The sequence below is a fragment of the Sorex fumeus genome, unplaced genomic scaffold (genome assembly GCF_029834395.1).
Source record: "Sorex fumeus unplaced genomic scaffold, SorFum_2.1 ptg000125l, whole genome shotgun sequence".
NCBI classification, from domain to species: Eukaryota; Metazoa; Chordata; class Mammalia; order Eulipotyphla; family Soricidae; genus Sorex; species Sorex fumeus.
The window spans coordinates 885,333-897,342 of NW_026606182.1; the positions used below are offsets into that span (position 1 = coordinate 885,333).

Below are 12,010 nucleotides of genomic sequence, written 5' to 3' on the forward strand. Positions count from 1 at the left end.
ACTCGTTTAAAAGTCATAGGAAAACACTATTTATAGTGAGAGGACCCAGAAAAGTCTTTTGTCAGTGTAGACAAAAGTTCATATCAGAGACTGGAGGCTTTGTGAATGACCCAGATTTTCTTACAATACCTTGTCTTTTTGTTCTCTTTTTATCTTTATAATAAAAATTTACATGTCCAGAATTCTGTCAACATTTATGACTTGGAGACCACATTTGCCTCATCATCTCTTGGTTCTGGTCCTGGATTCATGTCATGGGAACCTGTTTGGCATTTCCATTTCCACTTGGGTAGAAGTCCATGAGAGAAGGAAACGAGGGTGGTATTTTTTCTCTTGCCTCTCATGAGGAATGATGATACATAGTAAATTTGAGGCTAACTCCATCCCTAAACTGTCATAGACAAAGGAGATCATGTTCTTTGTTATCACCTTCTTTTCTCCATTAGTTATCCCCACATAAACCATCTAAGTGATCTAAAATCTAAGTGATTGTGCCTCCATTCTTGTCTTCAGGGACTCCTAGATCATGCCAGCTACCACAGGCAGCTTAGGGACTTTGGGATTTGGTGCTGAAAGCAATGGGAAACTATTAAATGTAGAAAGGAGACATTCCACAGAATCTGTATCTTAAGGATCTGTTGGTCTAATTTGGGATGAGGGACAGGGGCAGTATCTCAATCATAAAGGCATGTCTGCAGGTTCTTGTGGGTCTATGGCAAACATTGTGGTAGCTTGGGCAAGGATGTTGTTGGTTACCCTTTTTCTGTCTCTTCATTTCAGGCTGATCCTCTCAGTGCCACAAACAAGGATCTGGCTCAGTCAGTTGAGTGTATGTCCCATTCAATCAGAATGCAGGTGAGTCCATCAGTCAACTCCATAAAGTCTTTAACAATCACCATGTTTATTGAAGCAGCATACAAGACCTGGGAACATGACAGAACTGAAACAATGTTATTTTTAACAGACCGAGGCTCCGAGATGTTCCATCGCTTCATGTTTAATTTTTAGAGTTTCTTTAGCAATGCCAGGAGTTTAACTCATGGTCTCATACGTGTAAGTCAAACGTTCTTTTGTGGAACTACTGTCCTGACCTCAGGATATTCTCTTTATTGGAAACCAACAGGTGACATGCAGGTTTCTTGACTTGTGTTGTCATTTAGTTCCTTATTCCTTTGTTCTCAGAACAACTTCTGTTCCCATTGTAGACTGTTACTGTAATTTTATGCTCTTTCTGTACATCCCCAAACTATAGTGATTTGACACAAGTTCCACATGTTCAACTGTCACCACACTACCTGAGGACAAAGGTAAGTTTCTGAAAGAAAGTCCATGCAAGGAAAATATGAATTATATGAAGGAATCAGTGATTTTTTTGCTGGGATATAAACCAAGGGAAGGTCTACAGAGGAGCCCTGTTACTTCTCTATTCCAGTAATTCTAACATCTTGTCTTTCTCCCATTTCTAGACCTTTAATATGTTGATCTGCCCATAGACTGTTCCTCCTTGTCTCTATCTTCATCCCTGTAATGTTCTTTAATCCCAAATCAATGGTCACTCCCCACTCCCCTGGCTGTCCATCCCCTTCTCTGCTTTATTCCTGGATCTCTGTTATTACCCTGTCTTTCTTTATTAACCTCTTTCTGTACTCAGCTGTAGAAGAAGTCAACGCCTTAATCGCAATTCTATAAGCTTGATTTTACCCTCGAATTCCCTCAGACAACGTATCCCACCCCTTACTCCGACCCACCACCCTGTTCCCTGCGCTCCTCTGAGGGAATCAGATCCGACTGCAGCGTCTCATAGACTTGTTGGAGTTCCACCAACATATTTTCCATCTCCTGAGCCCGCTGCTTCAGCATCTCACCAGACTCTGTTTTAGCCCGCTCCTGTAATTCCTTTGAGTCTTGCTCAAGACCGTATATATCCATCAGAATTGCTAAACCACTGAAGGCCCTACCAATGATACTGACTTCCTTGGTCTTCGTCTTGGTAGTGGCTCCCAAAACTTTGCTGTTCAGACTAGAACTTTGAGCTGTTGCCTCAGGGCTGATACTGGCCAACTTCATGACACAAACATGTCTTGCAATGTGTCTCACAACCTTGTAACAATTTACTAAAGAAGAGATTCTTTCTTTGCTATCACCTAGAACTTCCCAGAGCAGACCTAAGTTGACTCCAGTTGATTCCAAGTTCTTGGCCTCAGCTTCTATGGACAGCACATTTTTGCGGTCCTGGGTTTTGCTGACCACAGTTGTGGCAACTGCCACATATCCCAGCACCAAACCAACTCCTGTCAGTGTGAAACTGGGCACTGATGTAAAAGGAGACAGGATCATGCCCAGGGAATTCAGGAGGCTGGATGCCAAGCCAGTGTGCTTGGCCACCTTGTAAGCAGTGGCACGATTCTTATGGAACCGGTCAGCCTTCTCTGCAAGTATGTGGAGCTGATTTATGTGCTTCTCAACATCACTTTTTACCTGAGGATATAAATTCAAGAACCTCTCCCTGAACTCTTTTTCTTGTTGGTGCATCTCTTTGATTTCTGCGTCCGTGAGCGTTCCCTGTTTCCTCAAGCTTTCACGAAGTGCCTTTGCCTCATCTCTGTAACATAGAAGGTAGATGATTGATTTGTTGGCGCATCAGTTAGATGATCTGCACTGAGCTGTGTATCCTGGCTAAACCTAAGAGTTTTCACTATCTCCCACATAAAAGGATCTGATGGAAGCAATGAGTTTTTCCCCCTTAACATTAAGTATGTGTTGTACATTGTCAATGATTCCCAGTACTTACTTATCAGGGAATAAATACGTGAATATCATTTAAGATGATCTTAAATTAAAAGGTAAAGGCCCTCCCGTTGATCGTTGATTTGCTCAAGCGGGCCCAGTAACGTCTCCATTGGAGACTTTGTTGTTACTGTGTTTGGCATATCGAATACGTCACGGGAAGCTTGCCAGGCCCTGCCGTGCGGGCGAGATACTCTCGGTAGCTTGCCGGGCTCTCCGAGAGGGGCGGAGGAATCGAACTCGGGTCAGCCATGTTGGCCGCGTGTAAGGCGAACGCCCTACCCGCTGTGCGATCTTAAATTAGAGGTATTTAATAAAGAACCAGTGCCCTCAAGAACAAGTTAATACCTTCAGCACATCAGTGTTCAGATAGCAGCAGCCCTCTATCAATAAGAAGGGTCATGGACACAGGAGCACTTTGGTTCGGAGAAACTAGTGTGGAGTGAGCGTAAAGTCAACTTTGCCATAAGCTCTGGGAAGTGATTTCCTGGCACCTTGAATGTCCTATTTGATAGAAGGATACTCAATTACACGGATATTGGGCTAGTAGATGGTCTAACAATGTGATCTTATGATGGAGCTTTGGGTCATGTCATATCAGTTCTGACCTGGGGAGAGGCTAGAATTACGGGTCAACCATATGGGCAGTGTGTTTTTGGTTTTTGTTTTTGCTTTTGAGTCACACCTAGAGATGATAAAGGGATTATTCCTGGCTCTGCACTCAGGAATTACTTCTGGCCATGATTGGGGGACCATACGAGATGCCGGGGATTGAACCCAGGTCGGCCATGTGCAAGGCAAACACCCTATCCGCTGTACTACCGCTCCAGCCCCAGGCAGTTTGTGTTTGACCAGAATGTAGTTTTAAAAATTGACTGGGTGGGTAATGACTATTTTCTTGAGCAAAGCTTAGTCAGGTTGTGTGAAGTTTTCTTCTGGACTGTAACTTGACCCTGGCTTTCCATGTCCTCCTTGCCAATCTGTAAAGCCCTGTTGTCTATAAAAGAACCTGGTGGGTTAGATTAACGAGAGAATCCCCCCTACGTGTCTCATCACCATGATATGAGATTAAACCACCATCCATTTTTGTGTATTTGTTTTTGATGTACCTTTAAACAAAGTTCTCTTAGATCAGTTTTGCAAGAATGCCCCATACTCTTGGGGTCTCTGGATAATCCTGACACCCACTTCACTCTCCTTCTTCACTAAAATTGCCACTTGTATTTGATGTATTTTCTCCATCTCCTCTATGGCAGTGATTCAAACACCTATAAAACTACTCTTGAATACTGTCATTTAGATGGTTTTTTTTTTTAACAAGAGTCAGAATCAATTTCTCTTCCCTATGGTGAGATCCCTGGTTGGCAATACTTGAATGTAAGGTGACACTGAATGCAGGACAATGGCATTTCCTGAGCATAAGGAATGTCACATTTGAGACCTTCCCAGACTTTGCATTTTCCCTTGCTTCTATTAACTGCCATCTTTTCTCTAATAAACTGCAGCTATGAGCCCATCATCTTTGTTAATCCTGTTAGACACTCCAATAAATTTTCAGTCTTGAGTGAGTTTTGGAAGACCCAGACCCAACTTTTAGATGGAGTCAAATATAAAGGTGTTTGGGAGATAGGTCTCGCATTTGCCAGTTTGGTAATTCTTGAACTGAGAAATACCAAATTATTAAAGATAGAAGGGAGCTTTAACTGTATTTCTGCTTTTTATACACAAGCTTGATATTATGAATAACCCCCTTCAAGATTTTGGCCACACCAGGAGGATTACTCCATAACTTAGAGGCCAGCCGGGTATCCTAGAGGAAAGGGCTGTTCAGATAGAGAAGGGAGCACCAAATAAAGGATGTTTGGAGGATCCTCCCAGGAGGGGAGATGCATGTAGAAAGTAGACTATGGACTGAACATGTTTGCCACTCAATGCCTCTTTTGCAGACCACAACACCCAAAAGGAGAGAGAGAACACAGGGGATTGCCCTGCCACAGAGACAGGGGGGATGGGGGGATGGGGGTGGGAGGGATATTATCCATGGTGGTGGAAAATGGGCACTGGTGGAGGGATGGGTATCTGATCATTGTATAATTGAAACCAAAGCACAAAAAATTGTAAATCTACAACTTTAAAAAAAATAAAATAAAATAAAGGAAAAAAAAAAAAGATTTTGGCCACATGGTACACATTGATTCAGTTGCCTGGCAAGCAGGGATATGCTACAAAGTTTGGTTCTGTGTGGAGCTTCCTGGCTGCTGTCACAAAATGGCACAGCTGAGCTTTAAGTTCATAGCACTGAGATAGGGAGCATGGTAGCACTCCACCCCGACTGGATGGTGACCCTGGTCCCCTCTGGCCCACTGCGTTGCCTCTACTGCATACTGAGACCTAGTCAAGGCAAATTCACCTGCAAGAAAGGACTTTCCTGGTGGCATGGTATGGATAAGGTGCTATACAGCGGCCCTTAGAGATAGTTGTCCTCTCAGGTGTCATCAGTCTAATTTTTACCTTTGCTGCTGAGGGCTGCTAGTGTTTGCCTACGAGGCCATGTGAAATTTTATGGAACCTTAAATATATCTCAGAGATGAAGTTAAGAGCGATTTTTGGTTATGGAAAGATAGCATTGTAGCACTGTCCTCCTGTTGTTTATCAATTTCCTCGAGCAGGCACCAGTAACATCTCCATTGTGAGACTTGTTACTGTTTTTGGCATATTCAATACACCATGGGGAGCTTGCCAGGCTCTGCCATGTGGGCGGGATACTCTCGGTAGCTTGCCGGGCTCTCTGAGAGAAACGGAGGAATTGAACCTGGGTCGGCCACGTGCAAGGTAAACGCCCTACCTGCTGTGCTATCGCTCCAGCCCATGGATATTGCTCATAGAAAGATAATACTAGTAAAGCCTGCATTTGGCATACTACTCGAGAAAATCTTCCTCTTTAAATAAACTCAGAGTCTCCTCAGCTTCTTTTGATCACACACATAAAGGAACTACCCTGCAACTAACTGTGCTATTGTTAGGGGTCAACTGTGAGAGTGACTCTCCACAGGCCAGGGGCTTCCTAGGTGGAATAGAAGAGTGTTCTGGATGGCTGTGAAAAACACTTAACTCCCAGGCAGTTGTGGAGAAAACAATCCCCCTGACCCATCATCCATCCCAGACTGAGGATGTCCAATGGGGAAGGAAAGAATTCGGGGCAGGATGACTGTGGTGCTTGTCCATTGAACCCCACTGTTGAATTCCTTCAATCCAAGTAGAAGTTGCTACTCTCATTGGACAGATGGGAAACCTGGGAATGCCAAGCACAGATGTAGAGCCCTAGAGCTGGGGGGAGATAGAATTAGGATCTAGCCCACTATGCGAAAAGATCTTATGACCTCTCTGTCTCATGGACTGAAAGGTCCAGGTAACAATTGAATTATCCCCTTAATTGTGTCCCCATGTTCACGGGACACAAAGGGCTGTTCCCAGTCAATGGACTGGAGATGGTGAATGAGGACAGGTACAAGCGTGTGTGTGTGTGTGTGTGTGCGTGTCTGTGTGTGTCTGTGTGTGTGTGTGTGTGTGTGTGTGTGTGATAGAGTGAGTGAGAGAGAGAGACAGAGAGACAGAGAGAGAGGATATGCTGAGACAATGTAGGTGTGTTTCCAGCTCCCTTAATTGTAGAGATAGGACATTCACCCAGTGCCCAGGTATGCCAGGATGGTCTTCTCCCTAAAGGAAGTGTTCACTTTCATCTATATGAAGTGGACTCTTAGCCCAGTTTCTTCCCTGTATAGTTTCCAGATGTTGATATTAATTGAGCATCCCTCTGTGTCAGTACCGTGCTAAGTATTTTGCATGTATTGCCTTATTTTCTTTAATGACAGTGAATCAAGAGATGACATTGAAGCATGCTTACATATTCCCTTTCCACCCCCTTTCCTTCCTCTCAACTCAGACCATCACTGCCATTTGGATGACAATCATCAGATGCTGTAAGTATAGCACACCCCTTACCCAGACCACAGGTGATTACATGGAGACGTGCTAGCAAGGATGAGAGTAGCCCAGACCGATAGAATGAGTGATGTCCTACGAACCCTTTCCTTCCTCTTAATTACCTGCTTAACTCAGAATCAGCCACAAGTTGCTCCCACTCGTCATCTCTACTTAACAGAGATTGCAGGTCCTCCTCGCTCACTTCATTCAGGAGAGAGTGGATGGTGTAGTCAATAAAGCTCTCTAGATGGAAGAAGAAAGAAAAAAGATCAGAGCACTGGGGAACAGCTCTCCTGGTATTGAGTCCTAGTTGTTTCCATGTGATTCTTCCTAAGCACTGTTCCCTGAGACACTTTGATGGAATCACCTGGTGAATGGAGTTAGTTGTGTCTCCTTTTTTACCTGTTAGGCCTCAGCCTCCACTTTGGCTATATTGGAGATGAGGTATTTAGAGAGGAAGGACAGGTTAAATGAGCCATAAAATTCAGATCTTAGATCTCTAACACTGGAATCCTAAGAAATGAAGGTTCTCTGAATATCTCCCCACACTCTCTCCACAGAGTATAGGCCACTGGAGGACAGAGTGGGAAGATGGCAGCCCGCTCATTAAGAAAAGAGATCTCCAGCACCAGGAGGATTACTCCATAGCTTAGAGGCCAGCCGGGCATTCTAGGGGAAAGGGCAGCTCAGATAGAGAAGGGAGCACCAAATAAAGGGTGCTTGGAGGATCCTCCCAGGGGGGGAGATGCATGTTGAAAGTTGACTATGGACTGAACATGTTTGCCACTCAAAGCCTCTTTTGCAGACTACAACACCCAAAAGGAGAGAGAGAACAAAAGGGAATGCCCTGCCAAAGAGGCAGGGTGGGATGGGGGGGTGGAGGTGGGAGGGATATTATCCATGGTGGTGGAAAATGGGCACTGATGGAGGGATGGGTATTTGATCATTGTATAATCGAAACCCAAGCACAAAAAAATGTAAATCTACAACTGTACCTCATGGTGTTTCACTAATAAAAATTAAAAAAAAAGAAAAGAGATCTCCCCAGAATCCAATCCTGCCAGAACCTCAATCTTCTATTTCCAGTCCCCAGAATTCATGATTTCACCTCTGCCTCTCTGTGTGTTTAGGAATAGTCTGTCATGCTTTACATGGAGGCTGCAGGCACAGAAGGTACAGAAGGTACCTTTGGTACAGAAGGTCAGGTAGCACCCTGGACACAAGTGCTCCCATGTTCACGGGACACAAAGGGCTGTTCCCAGTCAATGGACTGGAGATGGTGAATGAGGACAGGTACAAGCGTGTGTGTGTGTGTGTGTGTGCGTGTCTGTGTGTGTCTGTGTGTGTGTGTGTGTGTGATAGAGTGAGTGAGAGAGAGAGACAGAGAGACAGAGAGAGAGGATATGCTGAGACAATGTAGGTGTGTTTCCAGCTCCATACAGGTAAGTAGGTATTCTTATTTCACAGGATGAGTGATCACGCCTCCAGCAAGAAGAACGATCAGGACTTAAATCTGAGCCAAATTTCAGGCATCTCTGTGACATTACATCGAAGTCTCCTTATGTTCCAGAAGTTCCTCCAGACACTACCTTAAACTCTATAGCATGTCTGTGGAGCTTCAAAGGGGCAGTTATACTAAAAACTAATGGTGCCACCTAAGAGCCAGGAATAAAATGACAGTGACCAGGCCAAGATGAATCTTTTTGTTCATCCTAGACCCTCTAATATGGGCAGTATGAGGGTGGTCTTCAGATAGGTGGGGCTGGATCCTCATGTCCGAGCCTTGGGATCAGCCCTCATCACCTCTTCCTGGTTGTCTCACAGGACACAGTTCCCTAATGGCTCTCCTCACCCCAGCTAGCCCATCGACTGAACAAGAGGTCCTCCTGTTTCTGGACAAAGTTGTGTCCTAGGAAATCTTCAACCCTAGACTCCTGCTGGGATCCAGGGCTATGGTGCCTCTTGTTTCTAATCCATCATCCCTCCCTCCCTCCTCTGATATAGCACAGGGTCAGCACCACTTGTCTCCTGGGAGTTCCTGGAGGATCAGATTATATGGCCCAGGTGCAGAGTGAGAAGGAAAAGGAGAGTGTCATGAGAGAGAATGCTTCAGGAAACCAAATGAATTTTGGTAGCAGGGGATGATTCACATTTTTTGTGGTTTTTCTGCTTTACTGAAGAGAAAGAGGATACCAGGGCTTAGATGCAGGGAACTCAAGGCCTTGTGTGTATGTATTTATTCTTATGGAGGGTCTCTTCTAGGGTCATTGACATGAAAAGGGCTCTCCCAGAGACCATCATGTCTGGTCATAGGCTCAATATCATACGATATTCAGGGCAGGTGCTCTACTACAGCTATGGGTGCAGAGGATATGGGAATGAGGGGAGAGATTCTATTGGAAACTAGAAAGGAAAGGAACAGCATTTAGGTGCTGCCATGTGTTAAGTCACATGGCAGGAATACACAGTGATTCTCTGTTTAACACAGTGAAATTTTTTTTCATTGTATGAAAGGGTACAAGTAACGTGGCATCTAATTCAGTTCCAATATTGCAAAGAATAAATGGACTCCTACTCAAGGTTGGCCATGACTGCCTCTATTTCCAACATCTATGCAGCCTAGAGAGTTTCAGGCAGACAATTTTAGAAATTTTGGACACATGAGGTGAATATAATGTAAAGTCAATGTAGCTTGGTTAGAATGGTCTTGTGGGGAATGCTCGAGGCAAGAGGCATGGAGGGGTAAAGAGATCACTTCAGAGTTGCTGATCAAACCCCTCCTCACCTTATCTCACCTCACTCAGTATAGAAACACTATTTATTCTTCTCCCTCTGCTCTCCTCAAGTAACTGTCCTGGTTCACTTGTGAGTCATTTAACAGTAGAATGAGTGAGAACCTCAGCCATGACTCCTGAGGAAATACCGGGAAGAAGATATCCTCATAGATTCCAACTGACTGAGTCCTTTCGCCCCTCTAGGGTTTACATGCTGTTCATGAACTTTTCAATTCTTGATTCCTATGGAGGGTATCTCAGCCTGGATGTACCCTCCCACTGTGGGGTCTCGGGGAGGACCCAGTTAGAGAACAGGAAACGGAATACCTCGGTTCATGATTCTGCAGGGTCTCAATCTCAGCAGTCTGTATCCCGGTAGAGAGGCGTGGCTTTAGCCTGTGGGGGAAAGAACAAAGTGTGGGGTTCAATGTGAGTAACTGGGCCATATAGAGCAGTTCGGGGAGGGGTATGAGATTCCCCCCAAAAGAGTTACAAATGCTAAGACACTGCCTTCCCAAATCCTCTGTGAAATCTCCCAGTAAATCCCAGAATCTAGACAAGGCTTTCTCTCTCTCTCTCTCTCTCTCTCTCTCTCTCTCTCTCTCTCTCTCTCTCTCTCTCTCTCCTTCTATCATACTCTCTTGCTGAGATGTCCATGGTTCTCCTCACTCGGGCGATACTCGACCCCATGCCTCTGCAGGGGTCCCTGCTCATCTGGGCCGAGGGCACTTCCTGAGGACAGATATGGAGGTGTCTTTCTGTGAAAAGCAATTAATGACATGACGCATGTTGATTCAGAGCTGGACCTTCCCGGTCCTGCCTCATCTTATTTACTAACTGTCCCATGAATCTGTGGCCGTGGGAGGTGACTTTTTCAGTGCACCTTTGAAGAACACCAATTAGGCTCTTCCTTTGTGATCTTGGTGGGTTTCTTTCACATGCCTTATACATAACGTACAGGAACTCAAGCAGGAGGCTGAGGAAGAAAGGAAGAAGAGAAATAAAAAAGAAAAAGAGGAGATAAAACAACATGCTTCTATTGAAACTATCAGAAAGCTAACACACTGTTCATAAAGGATCTCCATGAGAACCTGAAAGAAAATACACAACAAATTGTACCTGTAGCACTATAGCACTGTCCTCCCATTGTTCACTGATTTGCTGTAGCGGGCGCAGTAACATCTCCATTGTGAGACTTGTTACTGTGTTTGGCATATCGAATACATCACAGGTAGCTTGCCAGGCTTTGCCATGCAGGCAAGATACCCTAGGTAGCTTGCCAAGCTCTCCGAGAGGGGCAGAGGAATCGAACCCGGGTCGGCCAGGCAGGCTGCATGCAAGGCAAACGCCCGACCGCCGTGCTATTGCTCCAGCACTATTTAAGAAAATTCTGAGTTGAGAATTTTGATTTTTGACTACAACCCCAAGGATGTAAAAGGAAACTAACATTTATGGGAACTATTAAAAACTAAAGGTTGCCAAGAATACCCATAAACCAAGGCAGATACAACTAGAGATCTCAGGACACTGCAGTGTTTCAGCATACTAAAGAGAACCCGCCGCGGAACAACCAACCACCCCACGTATCAGTAGAAGCCCTAATAATAGCAGGGCTGCTAGATGGGTGAGAGATCTGAGCTGCCCTCTTTGTGAGGTGTCTCTGTGGAGATTAGAGGCCACACAGGCCTTCCGGTGCAGGTATGTAAGGGGGAAATAGGGATTTAATTACACAAAGAATGATCTCTGCAGAAGCAGTAGATGAGAGCCTCATGCACACACACATGTACACACCCCAGTTTAGTTCTGCTTCAAGCTTACCCAGCCAGGATGAGTGTGGGGGTGTTAGCAATGTGGCTCCCCTGCTTCTCCCAGGAAGCTTCTGGATTCAGGGCACACAGGTCTGAGCCCCATCCCCCCACAGATTCCAGAAAGGATAGGGCTGGCATTGTGGAGGGCCCATCATCTTCCTGCTTCCGTTTCCTCTTGAGACCCTTGGAAAGTCATTCCCCTCTTGTTGCTTCAATTTATCCCAGGACCTGGCAATGAGCAGGCACCTAGACCTGGGTGAGTGACACAAAGCCAGTGTCCTTGGGTCTCAGGGACCACTTGATTCCAGAGTCTCAAGAAAGAAATCCTTTGTCCACTCAGCCTGGGCTGCAAGACCCTGAGAACTGGGGGTGGGGCACAGAGGAGGACTACCCTACTCTCTTCCTCTTCTCCTGTGCTGCCTCCATATCCCAACAGGATTCTCCCCCGTCCCTCTTCCCACCTCCACCTGTCTCCTCTGGTCACTGTGTCTCAGGGACTCAGGTTGAATAAGGGGTAATGAGCTGCCCTTCTGAATCCACCTGGGCAATACCCTCCTTCTTATGTTTAGGGAATAAGAGGAGGGTGCCGGAGTTAACCCAGTGGGTTCAAATATGGGCTCCACTACTGGTTCCTGTGTGGCCTTAAGCCCTATACCT

The 12,010-nt window shown here is 45.4% G+C and overlaps 1 protein-coding gene across 1 annotated transcript in view; it reads right to left on the reverse strand.

Annotated features, from left to right (window-relative positions):
• Positions 1–1,734: 1,734 nt before the first annotated feature.
• The window catches only part of LOC130044808 (apolipoprotein L3-like), a 55,726-nt gene continuing 45,450 nt past the window's right edge, over positions 1,735–12,010 (reverse strand). Inside the window, exons 5-6 of the mRNA XM_056137457.1 lie at positions 6,894–7,014; positions 1,735–2,602 (exon numbers count right to left, since the gene is read on the reverse strand). Coding sequence (XP_055993432.1) covers positions 1,735–2,602; positions 6,894–7,014 — 989 coding nt within the window. The remainder of the gene's footprint in view (positions 2,603–6,893; positions 7,015–12,010) is intronic.